The following is a 26,777-nucleotide window of genomic DNA, read 5'->3' on the forward strand; positions in this document are numbered from 1 at the left end:
AGAGATGTATGTTCTCGATGTGGAGTATCCGGTCATTGGGCTCACATTTGTAGAGTTCTTGAAGATATTGTCACCGCCTACAAAGCATATTGTGAAGTAAGAGAAGCTCACTATGTGGAACAAGAAGATCAAGAAGGTGATCTAGAGTAAAGGGTTGAAGACTTCAAATTTGGATGGGATCAATTGATCGCCAATTATGTTTAAGTCTTTATTTTCCAAGAGATGTAGTAGGTAGTTGCCATATATTTTATACTAAATGCCCATTGGTTTAGTTTTTCTTCCACTAGGCTCATCCAAAATGAATATGATGTGTAGGAAGTTATTGAGATAAGTGCTACTTAAGTGAGTTTTGCTCCATCGACATCTCTTTACTCACCTGATCATATTTATTTTGGAGTTACCGAACGAAGTCAAACGACTACCATTGTTTTGCATTAGCTAGTATTTGGATTAGATTCTCTTAATGGTTAAGAAACAATGATATACTCCATTGGTTTATGAATAAAATTTCGAGTTCTTTTCATTATAACTACATTTTGATTCTGAGCATATTACTTTGTGACTATGATGGCTGGGCCATCAGAATTAGTTCAAGGATATAGAATGACCCAGATTTCGCGTGCCAAATGGCACCTTGATTATCGTCACAGAAACTCTCTACGCTCCTAGGCAAATCGCACCCTAATGAGCTATTCGAGCTAACAGATTCCATGCAAAAATAATGTAGAGAATATAAAAGAGTTCATTTGCACTACCTCTAATGATTGTGAATAAATGCGCATCTTAAATAAATGTATGTGTCTCTCTAGTGAATTTTATGTCACCATTATTCGAGCTATTAAATCTAATAAAGTTGTGAGAGAAGTTCCCTTGGATTTAGACACATATTGACTTTGTTACGACAGGATAGGTCATCCTAGTCATGATATGATGTTCCGTCTACTAAAGACTTCACACAGACATCCATTCTTTTGAGCGAAATGAGGCATGAATCAAAGGTTGATTCCTGGACTAAGTGTGACCGCCGTAGCTGCCTCTGGCGTAGCTGCCGTCCACCACCAGCTTAGGGCTGGCACAGTCCCTATCCTTGACGCCATAGATGGCGTCCATCATGGTGATGGCACCGTAGGTGATGCTGCAACCACCAACTATGCTTCCAATAGCGTTTCAGACGCTCTGCCACAACCAAAATCCTCATTGGTTGCTTCTAAGACATCTCGCTCATTCTACAAAGCCTATTCCTTAGGAAAATTAGGACTGAGACCACCCTACGCAAAGGATACGACAATACTCATTCTGTTCTTACATAGATCCTAAGGGATTCTATGAACTTATTCAACCAACTTGCGGACGTTTAAATATTTCATGATGTTGGTTGACACGCAAACACGTTGGTAACGTGTTGTGCCATTGTCCACCTATATATGTTGCTTATACTACACTCCTAGCATGTATCATATGACAACAGGCTCCCTCCCCGGATCATCTTATTCAGTAAATCGGACTTGACAATGCTAGAGAGTTTACATCAAAGACTTTCGATGGTTATTGCATTGGGACTGATGTTGCACATCATATTCCCATGTACACACCCAAAATGGTTTGGCGGAAACAACTACGATGGTATCCCGGACATTAGTAATGTATATCAATCTCCCTATATCTGTTTGGGGTGATGTAATATCGCATGTAGCTATGCTAATTCGTCTACGACCCACAGCCACTCAATCTATATCTGCGTTATAGCCAGTAACTTGGTACAAGCATCTCGTACTTACGCATATTTGAGTGTGCCATTTATGTGCCTATTACACCGCCACAATGCACTACGATGGGTCCTCACTGACGAATGGGTAAATACGTTGGATATGAGACTCCAACAATCGACCGCCACTTAATACCCTTGCTAGGCGATCTCTTTACCTCATGTCTTGCAGATTGTTACTTTGATGAGACAGTCTTCCCGTTGTTAGGGGGAGATAAGAACACAGATTTTCAACAGGAATGACAGGAATTGTTGTGGTCTGTCCCCACTATGTCTCATCTCGATCCATGTTAAAGTGAGATATCACACATATCTGTTACAAACATGCATGCAAGGATGGACGTAGCGCCACCCTACACAGAAGTAGGCATGACACCAATGCCATAGAGAGTGGCACTCTGGCGTTACAGGCCATGGCCCCAGTAAGGATGCGTAGGAGGCCCGTGGGTTCGAATGATACTTTAGCACCAATCCTTGGATCATCTACACTTAAAATCCGTCTCATGAGAATGTTCTGGATTAAGGTTATTATTAGGGGACGCCTCAACGTCAGAACCTATTCTTGAGAATATAAGAGCTCTATGAAAATTACACTAGTGTACATGAGACGTGGGATAAAAACTCCATCATGATTGATGATGTATTCACGCATTTCATTGCACATGAGTTTGCTGAGTCCGATAATATTGAACCACGCTTTGTTGATGAATGAATGGTAACATAGAGAAAATTAGCCTAAATGGAAAAATGCGATCTAGGTTAAGTTGGATTATCTAACGAAGAGGAAGGTTTTTAGAGCCTGAGATGCCAACACCTCCTAACATAAAACCTGTTGACTAATGGGTCTTCGTTAGAAAGCGTGATGAGAAAAGGAGATGGTAATCTCGCCTTATAGCGTAAGGCTTCTCACAAAAAGCCCTGGAATTGACTATAATGAGACATATTCTCTCGTAATGGATATCATTGCACTCCACTACCCTGTCAGTTTGGTAGTTTATGAATAACTGAACATGCAGCTTACGAATGTGGTCACTTCGTATCTCTATGTCGATCCAGATATGGAATATACATGAAGGTTCATGGTGAACTTCATTTACCCAAGTCAAATGGCTCTAGACCACGGAGTGCGTTTGCAATGAGATTGAAACCTTACTATAGTGACTACGTGATTGGGAAGGGATATGCCCGTGCGTTTTCATGATGAGTTCCGGATTCTATCGCGGTTCATGTTGGACATGATCTTCATTAGAAGCCCTTAAAGAGTTAAGGGAAACCGCTGATCACTTGAAATCCAAGTTTGAGATGAAGGATCTTGGGAGAACACCATTATGTCTCAATTTGGAACTTGAGCATCGTGTTGATGGATGCTTAGGCATTTTGACAAGGTCAAGCCTTCAAGCCCACCCTTGATAGTCCGTAGTCTTGATTTTAAAAAGGATCCTCTTCGTGGAAGGATGATGACGAAGATGTGTTAGAGGCAAAAGTGCCCTACTTAAGTACAATAGGCGTATTATTGTACTTACCCCAATACACAAGATCGGACATCTCATTTGTAGTGAACTTGTTAGCTAGACATAGTTCTGTGCCAACGCGACACCATTGGACTAATGATATAGGCTTGTCATATACCTACGGAGAGATGATGGATTTGGACCCATCACACAACAAAAACTCCGGCAACACTGGCATGCATTCTCTATCCTCAACCCAAAACAACATTAGTGTTTTGGAAAATTTTGCTGATGCTGGGTATCTCTCTGACTTACACAAAGGTCATTGCCAAACTGGTTAAGTGTTCACTATGGGTAAGTGCGCAATATCTTAGAGGTCTACGGAGCAGACCATTGTCGCTATATCTCCGAACCATGCAGAGATTATTACTTTTCACGAAGCGGTTCGTAAATGTATATGCATTGGATCCATAATTACGCATGTTCGAAACAATTGTGGTTTGAAGTCTACCATAGATGAGCCTACGAGCATTTATGAGGATAATGCCGCTTGCATTGAACAAATGAAGCAAGGCTACAACAAAGGCGACAACACCCAACATAATCAGCAATAACAGACTCTCCTCAAGATCAAAGTGAACTAGGTTCAATCTGAGGACAATGTGGCGGACTTGTTCACTAAGTCATTGCCTAAATTCCACTTTCGAGAAACATGTTGGTAGCATCGTTTGCGGAAGTTATCTGAACTCCCATGACTATAGTCATCAAGGGGAGATGCAGACATCAGGGGGAGATGTCTACATGTTTGGTCTCAAAACGTGAATGGTGTGTTGTACTCTTTTTCTCCTTCGACAGAGGTTATTTTTTTCCCACTGGCTTTTTTTTACTCAGCAAGGTTTTTGACGAGGCAACGAGAGGAGCACCACGTTTGGGCGACACAAGGAGGAGTGTTCAAGTAAATCGAAAATATGTGTATGGCCCAAACTCTAGGTCACTTGTGTAAGTTGTAATAGGATTAATGTTAGAGTTATTCTCGAAGATATTTGTAGATATCCAATCATTGTATGATTATGTTTCCATATACAACTCTGATTATATGCTTGTAATCCTCTGTATAAAGAGGCATCTATTATCAATGAAAGCACGACTCAATTCTCTCCCAATTTCAGTTTTCCAAAAACATAATTAATATTTTGATATTATATAAATCATTTAATTCTTATTTTATTTTTATGGATTCTTCTTTGTTTTTATTTTTATTTATTTATTAATGAGGAGGGGTAAAGATACAAGTTTGATGACAAAAAAATATAGGCATGTGCATTAAGTAATTAGGGGTGTGTATATAAAACTACTCTTATGTTATTATCTTTCTGATGAGGTATGTCAATAACCATAGTCAAAAATATATGTAGAGGAAAAAAAGTCTCCAACTAAGGCAAACTTCTCCCTCTCTATGAAAGAAAAACCCTAAAGGACGCCTCGCCTGTCCGGCTTCACCTCTGCGTTGGCCTTGCAGGCTCACGATTGGTGCTGCCTGATGGGTAGTTTTCTTCTAAGGCGTATCCCAGGCTCTGTGACTGGGATCAGACGGGGTGTGTCTGTTCCTTCCTCTCGGTCGAAGGGTGGAGCTAAGTTGCGGCGGCTAACTGGGGTCTTTGTCAGGACGGAGCGGCGTTTGGTGGAGGTCAATGGTTGGCGAGCCAAATCTGGTGGCTGGTTGGAGTAGATCGAAGACCGGTTGTTTTGGTTCAATGGCTTGCATGCTTGGCTCTTCGCGTTTGGATGTTTTGCTTTGGATCCTTGTGCAAAGATCCTTTGCAAGCTGGTGTTGGGTGTACCAAGACGGCAGGAGTCAGCCGTCGTTGGTTGGTCGGCAACAGGAAGTGTTGGTGGCCCGATGCAAGTTTGACTGGGGAGCGATGCAGTTGCAGAATTGGGCTGGGGGGCTGGAAAGGGCACACATGCTGGCTTGGTCTATTGGGCTTGAATACTGCCTGAAGGCCCGTTTGCTCTTTTGGGCATATTGGGTCATTATTTTGTTTTTTTATTTCTAATAATTCCCTTTTATTTTGGGATCTATGGTTGTTAGTTTTTAGTAAGCGTCAAGGAGTCTTAGTTACTTCACCTATTTACTATGTTGTGGTGTTAACATAGTTTATATGCTTACTTTTTTCAGTGAGCATAGAACTGTTAAATGAGTGGACATAATCTATATATCGTTGTGGCACCACCACAAAATTTTTATCTACCCCATGACGGTAGAGGGAGATATGTAATGACTCATTCTAACTTTCGATGAATGATATATGCCCGATTTAGGTTTGATTAAAAAAATAATAATAATATATATATATATATATATATTTTTCAATTTTCAGCTCTTAATCGCCTATTACCAAAAATAGGCCAGAATGATTGCCTATTACCAAAAATATTAATATGGGGACGTGTTGGAGGTGAAAAATTCCGTAAAGGAGTTTGACCCAACAATTAATGCGGACTGGAGCGGGAGCTGACCGGGAACAATCGAGAAGCTTCTCTCGAGCGTTGACCTGGAGTTTGATCGTCAGCTCGGGGAGAAGGGGGGTACCTGCAGAAAACTCTCCGATGCCTAAGTCAGTACGTTTCTTAATTGTGGAGTAGAGATAGTCAGAATCAGATGGATTACCTCGATGTCGAGCAGCCTATTTATAGGTGTACTTCGGCGTGGGCTGCAAGTAAACTTGCACAGCAAGTCACAGCGACTTGAGCGGCACACCACCATTAAGGCCATATTCACTCCTGCAATAACCGTCACTTATTGGCGGCCATGATTGCCATACTGAATGTCGCATTTATCGTCATATTTACAGCTACATCAATTGTTGCATTTACTGTTGCCATTACTTCTCTTTAATTGCCTTGATTGCAGGGTCAAATTTATTGACCACCCCCACAGGACGTCAAGCAAAAACTCCCTCATCATACTGATGGCAGTAGCTATATCATATCCATTAGATCTAAAACTGCAAACCTCTGCTTATGTTTTAAATTTTTAATATTTAACAGCATAACGTGCATATGAAATTTGATATAAGTAAATTACAAACCTGTGCTTATGTTTTAAATTTTTAATATCTAACGGCATAACGTGCATGTGAAATTTGATACAAATAAAATGCCTAAGACGTTCCCTGTCACTATTGATCTCTCTCGCAGATGAATATCTAACGGCATAACGGGCGCCATATTGGACTTCTCTGTTGGTTTCTGAGGCATAGCATGGCAGCAATAGTAGTCTAGCCACATGCAGATGATACTTCTGATACCACGATCGATGAACAAAGCAACTTTGGAAAAATTGGTCGACTTTTGGACATATCTTCCAAACACGTTTTAAAGTGATGATGCGTGATATCAACAATCACATAATGGAAAAGGAAAAAAGACAAGGAAAGAAGAGAAGTCTTCCTTCTCCACGTTATGGTCTTTTCCTTCTTGATCTCATGCAATTTCACAGACATCCAACAAAACTTACTTAGCTCTTACGATCTCATGAATTTTTATTAAGCCATTATGTCGACTACACCCTTCAACAAATATTAATGAGTATGATCTCACTCTCGATCATGTCAACTATTTTAGCTAGCACACCAAAAAAAGGTCCGACTGTGACGAAATGGACGAGATGGACCATAAGAATATCACGGACTTTAAGGAACTTCATTTGGACTTTGTTTTATTGGTTCGATTTTTTTGGCACTTATCGCTAATCAAACCATTAACGTCATTTTTCATTAATAAAATTGAAACCAGCTAGAAAATCATGACTACAGGTTATTTAAATTTTCATTTTAGCATCGCATTTTTTCGGCCGCACAATTTTTTTTTTTTTTATCACGTAGTTAGCTGTTAGTAACTCACACACCTATGCAGTGATATCCCAGCGCCAGGACACCTGCATCGACATTGCGGCAAAAGCCAGGCAAAGCCAGACTAATCCACTGCACCGCAGACGCACGATCTTGAAATTTCAAACGTATTTAAATTGTTATTTTTTCTATAAAAAAAATAATATTTTATATAAAAAAAAAAAAAAATCATACCACATCGTTATAAGAATAGTGTCTTTTACCATTTGCACAACACCCATATTAAATGACTACAAACCGTCTGATTTTAGCTTTTGTTAGTTAGTCTTTGGCTAACTACAAATTCAATGACTCTCATTGCGTTTGACATATATTGAATGAAATTTACCCAAAAATGACCACATTCTGCCAACAAATTAAGAAACTATAATATGATCATATTATGTGGTAATGCAATATAACTTTCTTTTCATTTATCAATAGAGAAGAATTTGAACAGTCGGAGCTTCTTGCCATTAGGAAGGGTTTGGACTTGGCTAAGTCCTTGAATCTGCAAAATGTCACCATTGAAAGTGACTATTTGGAAGCAATTTAGCTAATTAGCAGTGCAGACCATGACCTAGATGACAATGGGGCTCTGTTGGATGATATTAAGCTTCTTATAGAGGGTATTCCAGGAGCAAGACTTGTTCATGCTCCTCGTACATGTAATTCAGTAGCACATAGACTTGCTGCTACTGCTTTTGAAACTTTTCAGCAAGAGGTCTGGTTCCATCAGCCTCCTAGTCTTATACTCGATGTACTGCAGTATGACTTTGCTCATACTACTTAGTCTTCAATAAAATTCGTACTTTCATTCAAAAAAAAAATAGAGAAGAATTTGAACTCTAAATAAAAAATAGGGATATAAAAAAAGTCATAGTTCATTCCGTAGATCACCTAAGTTCCTCTAATGATTTTATCTTCCAGGTACTTTCAGTATCTTAGCCTCGAATATAGAACATTTTGAGTAAGATTGTTGAATCATGCATCCTGGTAGTCTGATCTTCAAATCACATGTTGACACGTGTCAATTATAAAAACATCAACTAGGGAAGGTATTTTTATAATTTCGAATGAAAATTAAAGATATTTACTACATTACTTTGATTTTAGGACGGTTCTTCTCTATCCAAGACTTTTTCGGATTTAGCCATTTAGGGTTTAGGGGTTTGAGTAGTTGGGAAGGGTTTAGGGAATTGAGTAGTTCGGTACGTTGTTATTAATGAGTGAGCTAGAGTCATTGAGTGATGAGGAGGAACTAATTCGTCAATGATAGCGACTACCAAATTTGGGTAAGTCATTAACACAATAACGCTTCTTTCTTTCTGTATGATGCTATCTGGCTTTGTTCCTAATTATTGAATGCCATCAAATATAATTGCTGGATGCTGTAGTGACAAACAAGCCATGTATCAGAGTCCAGATGATGGTATCATTTTCTCTAACAACCTGATATTTACACCTTACCATTCTTTCTATAATAGGAGAAGGTGCCACTTGGCACAATATGATTACTAATTAGATCTCTTTATTTAAAGTTTTATGTCTATATTCAGTGCACTAACATACACTTGCATTAAGAGCAAGTTCACTCGTTGTCAAGAAATGTCAAGGTCGAAAATTCAGGGCGTCGACCAGTCAACTAACTGTTCACTGCCACTGAACATGGATTTCCACACTGTTCATCGATTTTTTCTTACATAAATGAAAAACTAGGAATAAATACAATACAACGTTATTTAGTTGTTGTACGAGAAATTCAGTTTCTAATCGATTTTTATTTTCGAAATAAACGTTATTTAGGGGGTCGTGAAAATTGACTTTTTATACATTCGGAATTTGAGAAAACTTCCTTGATGAAAGTTGTAGAACTCGTCGATACGATCTCGTGCATATATGGAACGCAATATTAAGAGTTCGTATGAATTTTTAAAATATGAAATTTTTCTATAAATAGCAAAAAAAAATTTTATTTTGTTTCAAAGGACGAAATTTTTTTCTTTTTTTCATTTCCCCCCTCCGGTTCTCTCTCTCTCTCTCTCTCTCTCTCTCTCTCTCTCTCTCTCTCTCTCTCTCTCTCTCTCTCTCTCTCTCTCTCTCTCTCTCTCGCGCCCCCAGACCTGGCGGGTTTCGTCCTACCCGACCAGCTTTTTTCTCCCTCCTCCAGTGTCCTCCGTCCATGGACCCGGCTCCCCCGAGGTCACCTCACCTCGTCTGGTCGCTCCGTAGCGTCATCCCACCCAGACACTGCCCCCATGTCGAGATCGAAGCAACCCCAGGAGGAGCAAATCGTCCTCCGGCGACAAAGGCCTCCTCTCTTCCGCCCAATTCTTGCCGCTAGGCGACAAACGAGTCAACCGTCCTCTCTCTGCTTGTCTATCGCCTCCACACGTCCTCTTCTCTGCGTCTCTCTCTGCTTGTCTATCGCTGACGTCGGCCAAGTCCGGTTTTGGACCGAGCTGGCGTCTCCTTCAACTGGTCATAATTTTAGTCAGGGCTTTGCCCTTTTTCTTCGACTCGGTCAAGAAAGGCCAAATATTGGCTGGTCAAGGAAGGCCCGGTGGAAGCAAGTTTTGGTGTTTGGCTGGTCACCACCTCACCAAATCTAGCTGGTGACCAGTCAAAAACAAACCGGTGGACTTGCTCTAACAGGAATGAACAGTTTTTTTTTGTTTGAATGAACAGTTTTTTTTTTTTTTGTCTGAATGAACAGTTAAATAACATCTAATATATTTTTTCAATTATTAAAAAAAAATTACAGATATATATCAATAGATGAGATATGCATATGCTAGTTCACTTACATTGCAGTGCATATAAAAATTTTCAGTCCATATCATTCTTATAATTATTCCGTGAAATTTCAAAAACGTTTCTCACTCGCTCGCACTTGGTAGACTGGTGGTGTGATACTACAAGTCTACAACCTAACACGGCGGCCGTACTGAAGAACAGCTCCACCCGGCGGAAGAGAGGTTTCATTGTCTACAAGCGGGCACATGACATGCATCAAACGGTCTCAGCTTTTATAACAAAAGTAGTAGTAGTAGTCAGCGCTGACAGTCAAACCTGGCACACGTAGAAGAAGCTTTATTATTTTCGTCCTACCTACACAGTACTTTCTCCCACAGTCCCATGTATTAATTTGTTGGTGAGAATGGACATGGAATTTTCAACTATTTGGGCTTATCTTCTAAAAGCAAACTCACCAATTTCAATATTGAATGCACCCAGAAATTTACCTCATCTCAATGGAAAACAACTGTTCTTCCCCTTTTCTGGGCTTTTGTTGACTAAAGTAAGGTCTTTTATCATTTTTTTTCTAATACCCTACATGTAAGGTTTTATTAACCAAGTTCATCAATTACAACCATTGTAAATCTTCAAACTGTGTTAATCTTCTTAATAAGTTTTGTGCTATACTGGTAAGGGTGGATAGATAATTAGAATTAAACTAATAAGTTAGGGATGTGAACCTCTGATTTATAACAGAGAAAAAAGAAAATAAATATAACACAATTCAAAGTAGAAATTTGAAACAGGCTAAAATAGAGCCTAGAGTAGGGGAACTGACACCGGAACATGGAGCAAGGGTTGCAAGGAGGATGTAGCAAAAGGAATTCAAAGAAGCTAAATTGTGGTTGAAGCTAAATTGCGTACAAAATCCAAAGACCTTTATGTACTTGAAAGCTGCGTAAACTTTTATAGTGTGAGAAAAATTGAAATGACCAACCAATCTAGTTGTTGTTGAACATTTAGGAGTGAGGTTAAATTTCAGGGTCGGACTTGTGCCTCTGCTCTAGTTTGACAATAGAAAACTGATCATGGTATGCAAAGAATCGGAGTATTGTCCAACCCTAACTTTCTTATTTTATTTTTTAAGAGAAAAAGTTTGAAGATTAAGACGTTAATCCTATCATCCGTGAATGAAAATTACTAATTGATTTTCAAATAGTAATTAAAATATAGTTTTAATTAAAGGGGCCATCTTCTCAACTTTTGGTAGGCAAAAGGAGAATAATGATATTGGTGAACTTTATAGCGAAGCTAAGCTAGGCCTAAAGACTTGACAAGCTCCACAATTTGAATCAATAATAGATCTTGCCACATTCCTTGACAGGGAGAGATTCTACCAAAAGGAAACACTGCTTTTCCATAAAGTTTCATGTTCAGATCCATGAAGTGATCACTTTCACTGCCCCCATAGATTTGTTTTGAGCATTCTTCCCCTCCACTTAAACATTATCTACACCCCGCTATTAACCAACAGGATCCATCGTATATTCCATATTTTGTAGTATCTATGATACATATAACAAAGCAATAGTGCTCTACATACGGCACTAATCACTTCTGTGGAATTATCAATCTCAAAATTATGATCAAGTATATAGAAGAACAGTATTTTCAAAAGAATTTCTGATCATGAGTGAATTTTAGGGTGTCCTCACAAAAGCTGGTGGTGTCAATATGCTCCTATTTTATAGAAAGTAAAACGGATTCTAAATCAATTTGAAACTGTATGAAAGTTTGTGTTTAAAAAATGCACATAAGAAATTCAAAGTGTGAGTAACATTAATCTGAATTTACCTGTTTCATCAATAGGAAGGGAAATGCACTTCGAAGAGTTAAATTTCATGATTCATTAGTTAAATATAAATAGTGAATTTATCAAAGGTTATATTTAACTTTACTTTAATTATTCTGTTTGAGTTGAGTTTTGCCTTAAAAACTAGTTCTGTATAGCTAAAAGTTTAATTTAGCTACTCTTTTGGAGATGCTCTTAATAAGTTAATATTTAGCAACATCCTTTAACAGTAACCGAATCACTAATGAGTACTAGTGAGTATTAACTCTTTTTTTTTTTTTTTGATCGGAGGTGAGATAGTAAATTACCTCTGTTACGTTGGCAACCAGTTATTATTTAGGTCAAGATCCACGAGGGTATCCCAACACAGCTAGACTAATCCCTTACCATTGGGACACGAACATGAAAGTCCTTCAAACTGGTGGGAGTTGAAACTCGAACGCTAGACATAAAGGTTTCATGCTAGATCGCTCGAACAATCTTACCACTAGGTGATCAGTAAACATTAACTTGTGACAAGAACACAAAAAACTAAATAATAATAAATAGCCACCTACTAAAGTATCAGTAATTGAATATAGCATTAATCCAGTAACTTATCACCATAATATGAAATTTATGATCTCTCTGTCCTCTGAGAAAAGCACAGATGTACTATGTACCCACCAGAATCTTTCCCTATCAAAAAGCCATATGATCCAAAGGGGCCACCTCACCACCACCACCACCACCACCAAACGCTCTCTCTCTTCTTTTCTTCTCCTCTCTTCTCTTTCTAACTTATGTTCCCTGTCTTCTTACTCAACCAAAATGACTCACCTCTTCTCTCCTCCACCACCACTGCCTACCACCATTCCTCTCTTCTCCTTCTTCTTCTTCACTCCTACTCTTTCACTACCCACCTCCTAGTCTCCCTTCACTTCTCTCCATAACAAACTTTCACCCATCTCTCAATCTCACCATTCACCTCATCACCCCACCATGATCAAACTTATAGTCGAAGTTCATGACGCCGGCGACCTCATGCCCAAAGACAGCGACGGCTTCGCCAGTCCCTTTGTGGAAGTAGACTTCGACCAGCAGAAACAGAGGACACGGACCAAGCCCAAAGACCTCAACCCTCAGTGGAACGAGCACCTGGTGTTCAACGTCACCGACCCAAGAGACCTTCCCAACAAGACCATCGAAGTGGTTGTCTACAATGACAGAAAAGCGGGCCACCACAAGAACTTTCTTGGCCGGGTCCGAATCTCCGGCGTCTCCGTCCCTCTGTCCGAGTCAGAAGCCACGGTGCAGCGTTACCCACTTGACAAAAGGGGCTTGTTTTCCAACATCAAAGGTGACATCGCTCTTCGAATCTATGCGGTTCAGGATTCGGGTAGCGCTCCTCAGTCACAGCAACAGGAATATGGTAATGTTGAAACTGGTACTGCTAGTACCAGTGGCGTAGAGAATCCTCATATATTTTCGCCTCCTCCTCTGCAAGAAATCAATGGTAATACTCATAGGATGATGGATGAGGAAGCGGAGCATCATCACATGGCTGAGAAGATGATGAAGAAGAAGAAGGAACAGGAAGTGAGAACTTTTCACTCTATTGGAACAGGAGGTGCTGCTGCTGCTTCTTTCTCTCATGCTCATCCACCTTCGTCCGGGTTTGGGTTTGAAACCCACCACCAAAAAGCACCCCAAGTTGAAACAAGGACGGATTTCGCCCGGGCGGGTCCGGGTCCGGGTGCTGCCACGGTTATGCAGATGCAGGGACCTCCGAGGCAGAACCCGGAGTATGCGTTGGTGGAGACCAGTCCACCACTGGCGGCCCGCCTCCGGTATAGACCTGGCGGGTATACAGGGGATAAGACCTCCAGCACATATGATTTGGTGGAGCAGATGCATTACTTGTATGTGAGTGTGGTGAAGGCTAGAGATCTTCCAACCATGGATGTGACTGGAAGCCTTGATCCTTATGTGGAAGTGAAGCTTGGGAACTACAAGGGAGTCACGAGGCACTTGGACAAGAATCAAAACCCGGTGTGGAACCAGATTTTCGCTTTCTCCAAGGAGAGGCTGCAGTCGAATTTGGTGGAAGTTACTGTGAAAGACAAGGATGTTTTGAAGGATGATCATGTGGGGAGAGTTTTATTTGATCTCACAGATGTCCCAGTTCGAGTTCCGCCGGATAGTCCTCTTGCTCCTCAGTGGTACAGATTGGAGGACAAGCATGGGGTCAAGGTTAGAGGGGAGATCATGCTTGCTGTTTGGATTGGGACTCAAGCTGATGAGTCATTTTCTGATGCTTGGCATTCTGATGCACATGACATTAGCCATGGCAATCTTGCTAGCACAAGATCAAAGGTTTACTTCTCACCAAAACTATATTATCTTAGAGTTCAAGTTCTTGAAGCTCAGGACCTTGTCCCTTTAGACAGAAGCAGAGCTCCGGACACATATGTGAAGATACAGCTTGGTAATCAGATGAGGGTCTCAAGGCCTTCCCAAGTTCGTACCATTAACCCAATTTGGAATGATGAGCTCATGTTGGTTGCATCTGAGCCATTAACCCAAGAAGTCTTAGTCGTAGCGGTGGGTGACAAGATTGAACCTGGCAAGGATGACCTGTTAGGAATGGTGTATCTTCCGGTTAGAGACCTTCCACAAAGACTGGACCATCATAAGCTTCCTGAGCCTCGCTGGTACAATCTCCAGAAGCCTTCATTGGCAGGTGAACAGGAAAGTGAGAAAAAGAAAGAGAAGTTTTCGAGCAAGATTCATCTCCGTCTCTGTTTGGATGCAGGGTATCATGTTCTTGATGAGTCTACACATTTTAGCAGTGACCTTCAGCCTTCCTCCAAGCACCTGAGGAAAGCAAACATTGGAATTCTGGAACTTGGGATTCTCAGTGCCAAGAATTTGCTCCCTATGAAGGGTAGGGAGGGTAGGACTACTGATTCATACTGTGTGGCCAAGTATGGGAACAAATGGATTCGAACTAGAACACTTCTCAACACTCTGAACCCTCGCTGGAATGAGCAGTATACTTGGGAAGTGTATGACCCATGTACTGTCATCACCGTTGGTGTTTTCGACAATCATCATATCAATGGAAGCCATGAAGACTCGAGGGACCAGAGGATTGGGAAGGTAAGAATCAGGTTGTCCACTTTAGAAACTGATCGGATTTATACACATTACTATCCCCTGTTGGTTTTGACGCCCTCTGGTTTGAAAAAGCATGGAGAACTTCAGTTGGCATTGAGGTTCAGTTCTACAGCTTGGGTCAATATGGTTGCTCAATATGGAAGACCATTGCTTCCAAAGATGCATTATATCAATCCTATACCTGTTAGGTATGTTGATTGGCTTCGCCACCAGGCAATGCAGATTGTGGCTGCACGACTATCTCGAGCAGAGCCACCACTGAGGCGGGAGGCTGTTGAGTACATGCTAGATGTAGATTACCATATGTTTAGTCTGAGGAGAAGCAAAGCCAACTTCTACCGTATCATGTCAGTTCTCAGCGGAGTCACCATGGTCTGCAGATGGTTCAATGACATTTGCACCTGGAGAAACCCCGTCACGACGTGCCTGGTGCATGTTTTGTTCGTGATTCTAGTTTGCTACCCAGAGCTGATCCTGCCAACAATCTTCCTCTACCTCTTTGTGATTGGTTTATGGAACTATAGGTTCAGGCCAAGGCACCCACCTCACATGGATGCTCGGATTTCACAGGCAGAGTTTGCACACCCGGATGAATTGGACGAGGAATTCGACAGCTTCCCCACAAGTCGACCCTCGGACATTGTGAGAATGAGGTATGACAGGTTGCGTAGCGTGGCGGGTAGAGTGCAAACTGTGGTTGGAGATTTGGCAACCCAGGGGGAAAGAGCTCAAGCACTACTAAGCTGGAGGGATTCAAGGGCTACAGCAATCTTCATCATCTTCTCGTTGATCTGGGCAGTTTTCATATACATTACTCCCTTCCAGGTTGTGGCAGTGCTGATTGGGCTCTATATGCTACGGCATCCACGATTCCGAAGCAAGATGCCTTCTGCACCTGTTAATTTCTTCAAGAGATTGCCATCAAAGTCGGATATGATGCTATGAGATTTTAGCTATTACTTGCACTCATCACGTTCATTATTTTGTAAGAACAGTTTCGTTACTTATTTATCTCATTCTTGTAAAGAAAAAGGGTATTCCATAAAATAAACTGAGCATATAGCACAAGGAAAGACAAATGTGATAATGTGCTTCCTGCACTTTACCTGAATATATGTACATCCACTCTGTCGATCCAATCTGTGGACCAATTATTTCCAAATATCCCATTGTAAGTCAGGTCAGTTGAAGAAAAGGTGATCGGCTTCAATTAGGTTCAATTATAGTCATTCGATCCAGCATGTAAGGTCAAAACTCAAATGAGGAAACGCACTGAAATAAATAGCATATGATTACTTGAGGAAACGCACTGAAATAAATAGCATATCAATCACGTGTATAGCTGTCATGATTCAACAGCTTGGATGCAAACAATAATCCAACATTACAATCATACCTTAAATATTCTCTTCTCAACGAAACAAATAAGTCCGCATGACCATTACAAAAATGGATTAGTAAAACTAAAATTACTCTACTTAGATGACATAATTCTAAATCCAAGATGTGCTAGTACAGCTACAATAGTCAGGAAGCTCGCTAGCATCCCACCTAGAAGAGCCTTATCTACAACACCCCATTTACCAATGCTTTCTTGGGTCTGCCCTTGCTTTTTCTTTAATCCCAAGTCAATTTCATTCTCCACGAATTTCTGAACTTGGTTCTTTCGCTTCCTTAGTAACCATCCAATCAGATTTCTGTTGTTCTGATCTTCAAGTGGAACGCCAGTAGTTGTTACAGAACATTTTGTCAATGTAGCCTGTTCTCCACAACTTTCTGGTCCACAAGCACAAGTTTCAGGCTCTGTTGAACAAGCACAAGTCTCAAAATTGTTCGAGCAGGGGAAACAATTCTCCTGACTCTGCCTTTCTTTTCCCACAGCTGCTTTATCATTTGATTCAGGGATAGTCTCAATTACTTCTCCAAATACCGACCACCTTCCAACTGACGTTATCTTCACAATAGCTGAAGTCCCCAGCATACTTTCTGGACCAGCTACAAGCACCTGCACATATCCCTTGGTATGACCGACCTTGGGAAAAGAAATGAGACAGATCATAAAAATCACTTCATTATAATTGTCCCAAACTCTTAAGAACCTTTTGCTAAGATGCAATCTTGGTGTACCAAAAGATCAGTGACCATGCAATCACAATAGCAAGCAGAAGAATCCAGTATCTCCTATGTACGTTGAAGGCCTCTTTTTATCTTTCTATCATTATCAATGAAAACCTATTTGTTGTCACTCTATTTTTCTTTTAGTACTAGTAATCTATTTAGGGTCTTTAATGTAGCCAGAAAATATAAATTGCAACTTGTCAGCCACCATTTTTCTTTATTATCATCAAATGTTGTAAATAAAATTCGCTCTCAACTCAATTGTCCTGAAATGTTGATCCAGCGATCAATTTAAACATCAACTATGATTTCTAGCTTGTAATTTGTAATTTTCCTTTTCCTCAATAAGACTGACCTCCTTTCTCTCAAAAAAACTATGCATGCAGTTATTCGCATGTTGACTTTCAAAACTAGTATGAGTCCATAAAATTATCATCATGTTTTCCTTCCAGAACAATATACAAGAACTGACATGGATGATATAAGTAAACTAGGAATTTGATAAAAAAGGAAGTGAATTAGGAGAAGATCAACTTTTACACTCAGAAGCACATAAACTTACCAAGTGAGTACCATCAGCGGCAACTTCTGTTATCCAAATCCTTTCCACCCTGCCTTCCATTCCAACATACGGGGTGAAAGCTTCAAAAACAGAAGTTAATTCACGACTCCTATTCTTCACTACAGTACTGGGGACCTTTTTCATCCTTGCAGCAGGTGTTCCTGAATTTGGTAAAAGATAAACAGAAGAGTCAGTTATGAATTAATGTAATTGCTAACAAATTTCTCTATCACTCTGCAAAATAACTTCAACTGACTCGCTTTCTGTTACAAAAATTACCCTTTTCATAACCAATAGAGTTTTTTCTGCCCGTAAAAGCTCTGGCATTAAGTGAGACAACTTGAAGGGACTAGTTATTAGTAATTATGATTCATTAATCGAAAATATCAAAGCATTAGTGAGAATTTTTTTATTTTTTTAATTAGACATATTATCATACCAGGTCGAGGATAGAACTGTGAAATATGAACTTGAGGAAACTTGTACTCCTTGATAAGGTCGCGAGTTTGAGCAAAATCTTCATCCGTTTCACCTGAGAAACCAGGAAATAGGTGTAAACTACTCAAGTACTATCTTCTTGACTAATTAATGCTGAAGTAATTGATAAAATAATAGAATCCCACAAGTTATGTCAGAACTACTCATAACCATGGGAATAGCTCCAATATAATGTAAAATAAAGCAAGTATTGGACATTTCTTCCAAGAACTACACACGCACGCACACACTTCCATGGGAATAGCTCCCTAAACCCTAAGCCAAAGGTTTAAAAGAAACTCAAAACCTTGCACACTTGATGTCTTTTGCCAATAAAACTAAGCCACGTAAACTACTGGAAGTATATAATGAGTAACAATTTTGAGCTTCTCAAAATTGCTTAAGTACCCACTAGATCTTAAAGAATAAGCCAAAAACTAAAGGAAAAAAAAAAATGAGGAGCAAGTCCTCCATAAGGTAAACTTTATATGTTACATACTGACCGGGAAATCCACAAATTATATCAGTTGCAATCTGCATCCCTGGCACAAGCTCAGTTAAAGTATCTACAACAGTCTTGAACTCACTCACTGTATATTCTCGATTCATTGCCTGAAACAAGAAGCACTAAAGTCATGGGAAGCCTAGGTCTCTATATTACACTGGCAATTAAATCTCAAACAAAACCAGAAGAAAAAAAAACAAACAAACAAACAAACTGCGAAATCATTATCAGCTACGAGATACCAGTCTATGAACAAACTTGAAAACTATATTTCAGGACTTACAGTCAAGACGGCATCACTTCCAGATTGGACTGGTACATGAAGAAATGAGTATACACATGGATGCCGCAACACCTCTGCAATTTCTTTCAAGTGCTCTAGAATGAAAGGGGGATTTGTCATTCCAATTCGAAGCATTGTGCTTGCATCAGGAGGAAGCTCCTTGACAATTGCATTCAATAAAATAGGTAGATTGACCCCAATGTCACGACCTGTGAGTCATAAAAGCACCCCTTAATGTTCAACTAACAAATGCCAAAAGCAATTCTGTTTTTATTTTATTTTTTCCTTTAATTTTAAATTACTTGATGTACTATGAAACCATTTCCCAGAAAAATCTAACAAACGCTAGTACTAAAATGTGGGAGGACCCAGGATCCCATTATACTTCGAACTTACTTTATTATTTTTTTTTTCCTATTGGTTCTTTCGAATATGTAACATGTCAACTTGGGAAATGATCTTCAGAACCTTGAAAATAAAATAGATAAAAAAAAAAAATTATGGTTCAACATATGGGGTATAGTATCGTGCTTTAAAAAATTACTCCACTTCAATGTATAAATGGATTGAGACACAATCTCAACAGAGAAACAATACATATACAAAAGACTAGTTACCATATGCTCCAGTATCTTCACTGCTCAACCATATTTCCCTGACTCCATCAGCTATCACAGATTTTACACGTCCCACCTGCAGTGCCATTATTCTTATTAATTGAAATCAAATAAAAATGAATAAGATCGTCTAATTTGACATACTTACAAGTCCATCAACGGTGTAACTCCCTAAATGACCACGGGCATGCTTTGTTTTGCAGTATGTGCAAGCACCTAAACAGCCAACATTAATGGGAAGAATCTCAACGAACTTGTTTTTTCTCACCTGTTGATAAGTCAAGTCAAATACATAAAATCTTGACTGGTAGAGATATGAGGTAAAACTGAAAGCCAACTACTCCATCTCTACACTAGTGGACAGTATACGGTGGAAACAGAAACACAAACAGTGTAGGAGTAGGACCGAAGATGGCCAAGAAATGTGAAGGGGGGAAAACATGCACCTTAGGGAGGTCCAGTGCTGGCAATGTCTTACGGCTTAAAAGCCGCACCTCGTGACCTTTCAAAGTTTCTTCAACAATTTCAACCACACGGTCAATTTGCTGGACTCCTACTATACTGACACCATCTAGCTCCTTTATATCTCGACTTCCTTGAGGCACACACCCAGCTACCACCAGGGGCTTTTTCGCACCTTTGCCTTTTGCTATCAGAGTGTCCATGGCAGATTGGCTTGGAGATTTAACTGTGCATCTACATTAAGTAAAGAAATCAACACATCGACAACAAAATGGAAAAAATTCCAAACACACATCTTCACAGAAAACTGAAGTTCAAAGTGAAAATAAACATGCACATTAAGTAAATAGGGGAGCAGCACTAGCACATACAACTGACACAAGTTCAGGGGAGCAATATTGCAATAGCATCATGCTCGTTAGTTGATTAGAAATTTTGATACTAACACCAACTCAAATACTAAAGTACTGGAAAGAGCAGAGACAAAAGCTTTGATTGGCAGAAAGATTTTAAATTTCAGCACCACAATGCATTTGTGACAAGAACAATTTCAATGTTGAATGCAAGAATGCAAGAATGGAGCCACTTCATTGTGGAATTTAATCAACCTATTCAACATATTGTCAATTAAAGAATTTGATAAAAACGAGATTTCATTAACAAATAAGGAACAAGTACAAAGACACACCTGATTACACCGGCTAAAAAACAAATCACATCAAGCAGAAAGAGCAAAACAATTTGAATGACGCTAACAAACCTCTGAAAAGGAACTGCTAATGACCCAAAAATGGACTCATTCCTACAAGTCCAGCTTCTCCCCCCTAACAGTCTCACCAAATTCTTCTGTTTGTTCCGTACAAATGACCCAGAAGGCTATTACACCACATCTCTTCAATACCAACCCGCTCCTTTGTGGGGTTTCCCAGCTTACATTAGATTCCCTAAACATCTTTCTCCAAAAAGGTAATGCAACCGCACAATGTAAAAGAAAAATATTCTCACTCAGATCTATCTTTGAACATTAAACGATAAAGACACACCATCAGCTGGTGTCCCGTCTCACATTAAACTCCCTCATCATCTTTCTCCAAAGAACTAATGCAACTCACAATGAAAACATTCTCACTCAGATCCATCTTTGAATATTGAACACCAATCAAGGGAAAGACAAACAGAAGTCATCTCCTTTGACGTTTGAACCACATCACAGGTATTAACTTTTCTATGAACAACAAATTAAACTAACACCCATAGTTAGGAGTGTCTTTAGCCCTCCTACTTACAGAAAAGGGATACATTGAGGAAGAGAAGGTTGCACCAGCCCTTTTATAGTGTAGTTTCAGGTACAAACGTATTGCTTTCAAAAAATTTGTGATCCCCCTCCCAGTTCTTAACAATGATGATGGCATGTTTTACCTTGAAACATATTTTCAAGAAGTTGCAAATGTAGTGAAAATGAATTCTTTTAAGTAGCTAGTTTGAAAAACTAGACTGTGTTAACCCTTTCAATTAATTTGATAAACATGCAAATGGGACTAAGATCATATCCCAGTCACCATCAATTGTGAAATGACAGCAACTCAATGAGTGTGACAAAGAAAAAGGACTGATCAAGAAACACTCTTCAACTCTGTGCCTAGATGGGAAAAATGAAACAGCACCAACAAGAATTACACCTCCTCCCAACACTTCTCCAAAAAACATATCATCTTCATCCAAATACCTAAATATTGTCATCAGAATCAAATGCAATACCATAAAACAAAAGCCCAACGAGATACAAAAAAGAAGGAACATCCCAATTATACACCCCTTTGCTAAGCAATTTCTGCCATAAGATCAAAGCAAAGAACAATGGATAAAAAATATGAAAGTATGGAACACACTTTCATCCTCCCTTTTACACATGATGCAATAAAGGAATTACACTTAAGCATTAGGCCTTCTTTCCTGAACTGATACAAGAGTTAATCCTTCTAGGGGCAATGGTACAACATCAACTTGTACCCATCAGGCAGTTTACCCTTTTACATCATTGAGGATTTCAGATGAAATAAAAGTGAATCACCATTGATAGGTTTTGAGTGCTGTTCTTCCTTAATTTAGATTGAGTAGAGTTATTTTTCTAAGTGCACATGAGGCCAGAGTGAATGCGATCATCAAATTTTAAATGCTTGAACCTAGCATGTAAGCACCAACAAATCACCCTATCTTCCAAGAGAAACAACCAAGAATAGTTTTACTTCATCACTTATATTGCCTTAAAGTTTATAGATTGTATCTAAGAAAAGTCAAGATTTCCTCATAACAAGAACCACATTAGCAGGTTTTTGGGTTAATTAGATGAAGCATAATAAAAGAATCTTTAAAAAGAATTCGAGTTAGTTTCTGGCCCGCTTTGTGGGCTTTGATTTCTTCTGAGTTCAGAAATTATTACCTTTCAGCTTTATGATAGATTGGAAAGACAATGAGTTGATAGTGATGTTATCTTCTTCTTCTTTTTTTAGAAGAAACAGCTTTTTATTAAAAAAGCAAAAATCGAGATACAGGGAGGCGGACAAGGAGTCCTCTTTAATGATCTAAAGAGGGCAGCTAGGGCTATAGGTCTAGCATCTCGTGTAATAATACTAATCAAGGCTTAGGGGCTTATACTACAGCTGCTTGCCAGTTAAGTATAATGGAAGAAAGATTATAATCCTTGAATTCCTTAGAAATAGAAACCCATAAGGATGCCCAGAACTTGACTCTCTCCCACAGGTCTTCCTTCTCCATAGTGATGTTATCTTTGAAGTCTGCATTTCCTTGTTGTCAACTAGTGTATTTTGCTGTCTCTTTCAATATATTTCAGTTTTTTTTTTCTAAATATAAAAAAGAAATAAAAAAGAACAACAATAATGCATGCTACCACTTTCTTTACAAAATAGGAGAGGCAATAACAATTATCATCATCAAACAAGAGATTTGAAAAAGAATAGTTGACTTAACTACAGGAACAGCATCCAAAATAGCTCCCCTAAGTTCACAAACATTGCTAGAATACAATCTATCAACTACATAAATAACTATAAGAAAAAAATAATGTCACAGTCAATTGAAGCAACATCACATAATCTCTTCACTTCAATTAGAAAAGTATGACCTGTGAGATTATATGCAGTGTAAGATAAAACAAAATGCAAAAATGAGAGGGGAAATAAAAGTATCCTCACGTATTTATGAGCCATAGGTCTGCATCCTCAGGATTGTCACTTAACGAATAACCAAAAGCTGAAAGTTGACCAGCCATATATTCGCTGTCACTCTGACACATTAACAAAGTAAAAGAAAAACAAAAGACAAAATGAGAAATTTATTGTGATTGAATTTGTGATGAATGAAAATAGATATATTAAATCCAAAAAAAAAACAAACAAACAAACAACACTCAGGAGTCCTGAGTCAGGACTAGTCGTCTCAGATGCTAATTTCACAATAACGGTCAACCAAAGTAAAGAGAACTAAGAGCTGGAGTTAATAAGAAGTTTGAATACACAGACAACCACCCTAAATTATGGGAAAATTGAATAAACCAGATACTAATTTAGTTTTTTTGGTAAGGTAGTAGAGTCAAGACAGCTATGGTGGTTCTAACATAGACTGCGGTCAACAAAAGATCCATATGCTGAGGGCTGGGTTAAAACCAAACTGAACAATATCTGACTACACATTCGTGAAGAATGGGGCATACAAACAAGTGAAATGTTCTTTACAAAGTGGTATCCTTTTTTCTACTCCTAATATATTTGCCTACAGCCTGCACCGTACCCATATATGTAGAGTAAGATAAGAAAATAACTATTACCATATATTGCCAAGTAATTTCAAAATGTCCAGAAAATCATTTGACAGAGAAGCATAAAACAATTGTATATACTTCATGTTTTAGGAATAAATGACTAATTGAACGATTACAAAAATACAGTTAAGAACCACAGAATGATGTTGGCACTTTCTGCACATCTATAATTTGAAGTACTGCAAAACAAACAACAGTTCATTGAAAGGATTGAGAACAGCTCAATCATTGAAGCTTCCGATATTAATGCCCCCCCCCAAACACACAAAATAAAAAAACAATTACAAAAGTACAGTTAAGAACCACAGAATGATGGAGAAAGGGAATGAATGTTCATTAAGAATGGGGCATACAAACAGGTCAAACGTATTTTACAAAGTGGTGTGAGAGAATCCCCCGGGGGGGGGGGGTTATGTTCGTTAAGAATGGGGCATGTTCCTACAACACTTTCTGCACCATAACCACATATGTAGAATAAAATAACAAAATGTATAATCATTCCCAAATAATTTCTAAACTTACAGAATACTTTTGACAGAAGAAGTATATTTTGACAAATTAACACAATTATATATAATGTGATACTCCACGTATTAGGTATGACTTGCTCAAAAGAACAATTACACAAATTGAGTTAGTAACCATAAACTGATGCTGGCACTTCAAAGAGTGATCGAGTGAGTAAGTAAACTAGAGCCAAAAGATTAAATGTTCTAAAGATTGCTCACTAAGGTCAGCGGAAGTGCACTTGTATCTGACACATACATAAATTAGAGCAGACAAAGCCGCCAAATTATATAAAGCTTCGTATTGGACGACAGGATGCTTGCTGTAAGAAGATAACCTACAATATGCCCTTGAAACCTACTCCTTCCAGCCTTTTTTTTTTTTTTTTTATATGGTTGCATTAATCTATCAAATTTTTCTTTTAATCAAAAAACATGTAGCAGTCTTGTCTGTCGATTTGGTAAAAGGATTGTTTCCGATAACCACGTAAAAGCTCTCAATTTCATCTACTCCATTAGACTGAACACATCATATTCTCCAAACATATTTAACTCGGCAAAAACCGCAAATCGACAACATATATAACTAAATGCAGAGGAAATCGAAACAAAATTGCATCAACTCGTAATATGAAGCACAAAGAAAAGAAGAGGAAACCATAAAAGCCTACCTGGTTGTGGGAGCATCCAAATGTCTTGATATATATAGTCTGCCACACAAAGAGTGAAGCTAAAGTTATTAGACAAAAGCAATCATATTCGTAGATACAGAGAGAGAGAGAGAGAGAGAGAGGTACCTGAGTGCCAGGGACTTTAGGGGAGAGAGGAGCGAGTGGGTGTTTGATTTGAGAGAGGTTGCCATTGAGATCGGGTTTCTTCTTCTTCTTTGGATTGAGTCCGACGGATGTAACCGGCAAGCGGAAACCCGGAGGAGCTCCTCCGCCACCAATGAACAAATCCTCAATGTCCTCCATGCTCCGCCTTCCGCTGACACACACAAAGCCCCAGTAAGCGAGGTTTTGTGACCTCTGCCTACTTCTTTCACTAATTTTATTTTTTATTTTTCCCATATATTCTTTTTCCTTCATATGTTTTTTTTTTTTAATGGAAAATTGCTCGTCAACCGAAAATCCAATTTTGAATTTTCTTTTCTGAAGCATTTCTTTAAATATTTACCATAAGAGAAATTTTATTCACACACATCTAAATACTAAATGCACTTCTTTTTTTTCATACATCCAATATCAGATTTTATGAGTGTGTTAAATTACCAAAAGAGACATATATATCAAAAATAAAGAAACATAGTTGGAATATACTATCCTACTTTAGAGTTATCTTCTCCTTTATGTAATGAAGTGAATGAAAATGCAAACAAAGAACCCTAGTCAGGAATAATTAATGACACTGATCGATGAACGTCCATATTTCCAAAAAAATCAACAACAATATATTAGATTTTGGTATCGAAGTTATTTCTTGGCTATGTTGTGAACCGCCTCATAACTCTCTACCACCATTTGTCACTTCACTGGGATTTCAGTCATAGCTAGCCATAATAAAAATTGCGTTGTGTCCACCTCTCACAAATTGTTATGTTAATTCCCTGTGCATAAACGATCTAATAATCCATATAATCTATTTGTTCTTTGTCGTTGATTAAACGATATACGATGGCTTCAAAGTGTGCTTCTCAAATATAATTAGTTGGTGGATAAGGGTTATTAATGCTGCTACAAACATGATGTCCCCAATTTCCAGTTAAATAGATCCGACTTAGAATGATGAAAGTTCACTCTTTTTGGCCTCCTCTCAAGAAAGCCAAACCCTAAGATTTGAGTGCTATATATATATGACCAATAGTTATTTGTTCATATATGAATCACCTGACAATATAATTTTTTCAACGTGACAGCACAGGCAACGATGCAAGGAAAGAAAAGGAATAAGAGATGCTGCTTCGAAGGGTTCCAGAGTTGTATAACCACGCAGATTTCGTGGATTGGATCTGTATCTACTGTGGCTAACCAACAATTGAGTTTTTTTTTTTTTTTTTTCAAGTTGAGATTGTGTGGTGTGTGTAAAGGATGTATACTCAGTGAATTTGTATGATGTATTGTGAATGAGGATAGTTTAGGAAGTTTGGAGTTGTGTTTCTAGTAAAATGTTAAAATCAAAAAGTTAATAGGTTGTGTATTAAGGAGGAGATGTGCATCTAGTATTTAGCAATGTGTGAATAAAATTTCCCTTACCAGAATCAGTAAAATTTATCTAGACACAAATTTTTTTTTTTTTCAAAAGGAAGTTGTGTGTCAATCTATTAATAAGTGCAAAAATAGGTAACACATTATACAATGATTCACTTTTAAGGGCTACGTCAAGATCAAACTACTGCTTAGAAAACACTATGATACACTAACAAAACATCACCACAGAACTAGGGTTCAACAATGGATGATGAGATTGAGAATGAAGGCTTGATATAGCTGCTAGTGTTTTGTATGAAATAATTAAGAATAATAAAATTTTTAATTACTCTCATTTCATCTT

General features: G+C 38.7%; 2 protein-coding genes across 3 annotated transcripts; one reads left to right on the forward strand and one right to left on the reverse strand.

The window, feature by feature from the left end:
- The first annotated feature begins 12,375 nt into the window (after positions 1 to 12,375).
- On the forward strand, positions 12,376 to 15,998 carry LOC112180277 (FT-interacting protein 7). The gene has a single exon (XM_024318804.2). The coding sequence runs from the start codon at positions 12,682 to 12,684 to the stop codon at positions 15,802 to 15,804; it is 3,123 nt and encodes a 1,040-aa protein (XP_024174572.1). The 5' UTR covers positions 12,376 to 12,681; the 3' UTR covers positions 15,805 to 15,998.
- A 134-nt stretch (positions 15,999 to 16,132) lies between these two features.
- On the reverse strand, positions 16,133 to 25,281 carry LOC112180278 (threonylcarbamoyladenosine tRNA methylthiotransferase). Of its 2 annotated transcripts, XM_024318805.2 has the most exons (11): positions 25,025 to 25,281; positions 24,899 to 24,937; positions 23,096 to 23,187; positions 19,868 to 20,117; positions 19,570 to 19,689; positions 19,422 to 19,497; positions 18,805 to 19,013; positions 18,520 to 18,628; positions 17,979 to 18,071; positions 17,540 to 17,700; positions 16,133 to 16,891 (listed from the first exon to the last, which is right to left on the reverse strand). In XM_024318805.2, the coding sequence occupies exons 1-11, from the start codon at positions 25,199 to 25,201 to the stop codon at positions 16,334 to 16,336; spliced, it is 1,884 nt and encodes a 627-aa protein (XP_024174573.1). In that variant the 5' UTR covers positions 25,202 to 25,281; the 3' UTR covers positions 16,133 to 16,333. The 2 variants fall into 2 exon arrangements, with proteins under 2 accessions (XP_024174573.1, XP_024174576.1); XM_024318808.2 differs by lacking the exon at positions 25,025 to 25,281 and having other exon boundaries at positions 19,868 to 20,109; positions 24,899 to 24,920.
- Positions 25,282 to 26,777: the final 1,496 nt, after the last annotated feature.

This window comes from Rosa chinensis, chromosome 7, assembly GCF_002994745.2.
Source record: "Rosa chinensis cultivar Old Blush chromosome 7, RchiOBHm-V2, whole genome shotgun sequence".
NCBI classification, from domain to species: Eukaryota; Viridiplantae; Streptophyta; class Magnoliopsida; order Rosales; family Rosaceae; genus Rosa; species Rosa chinensis.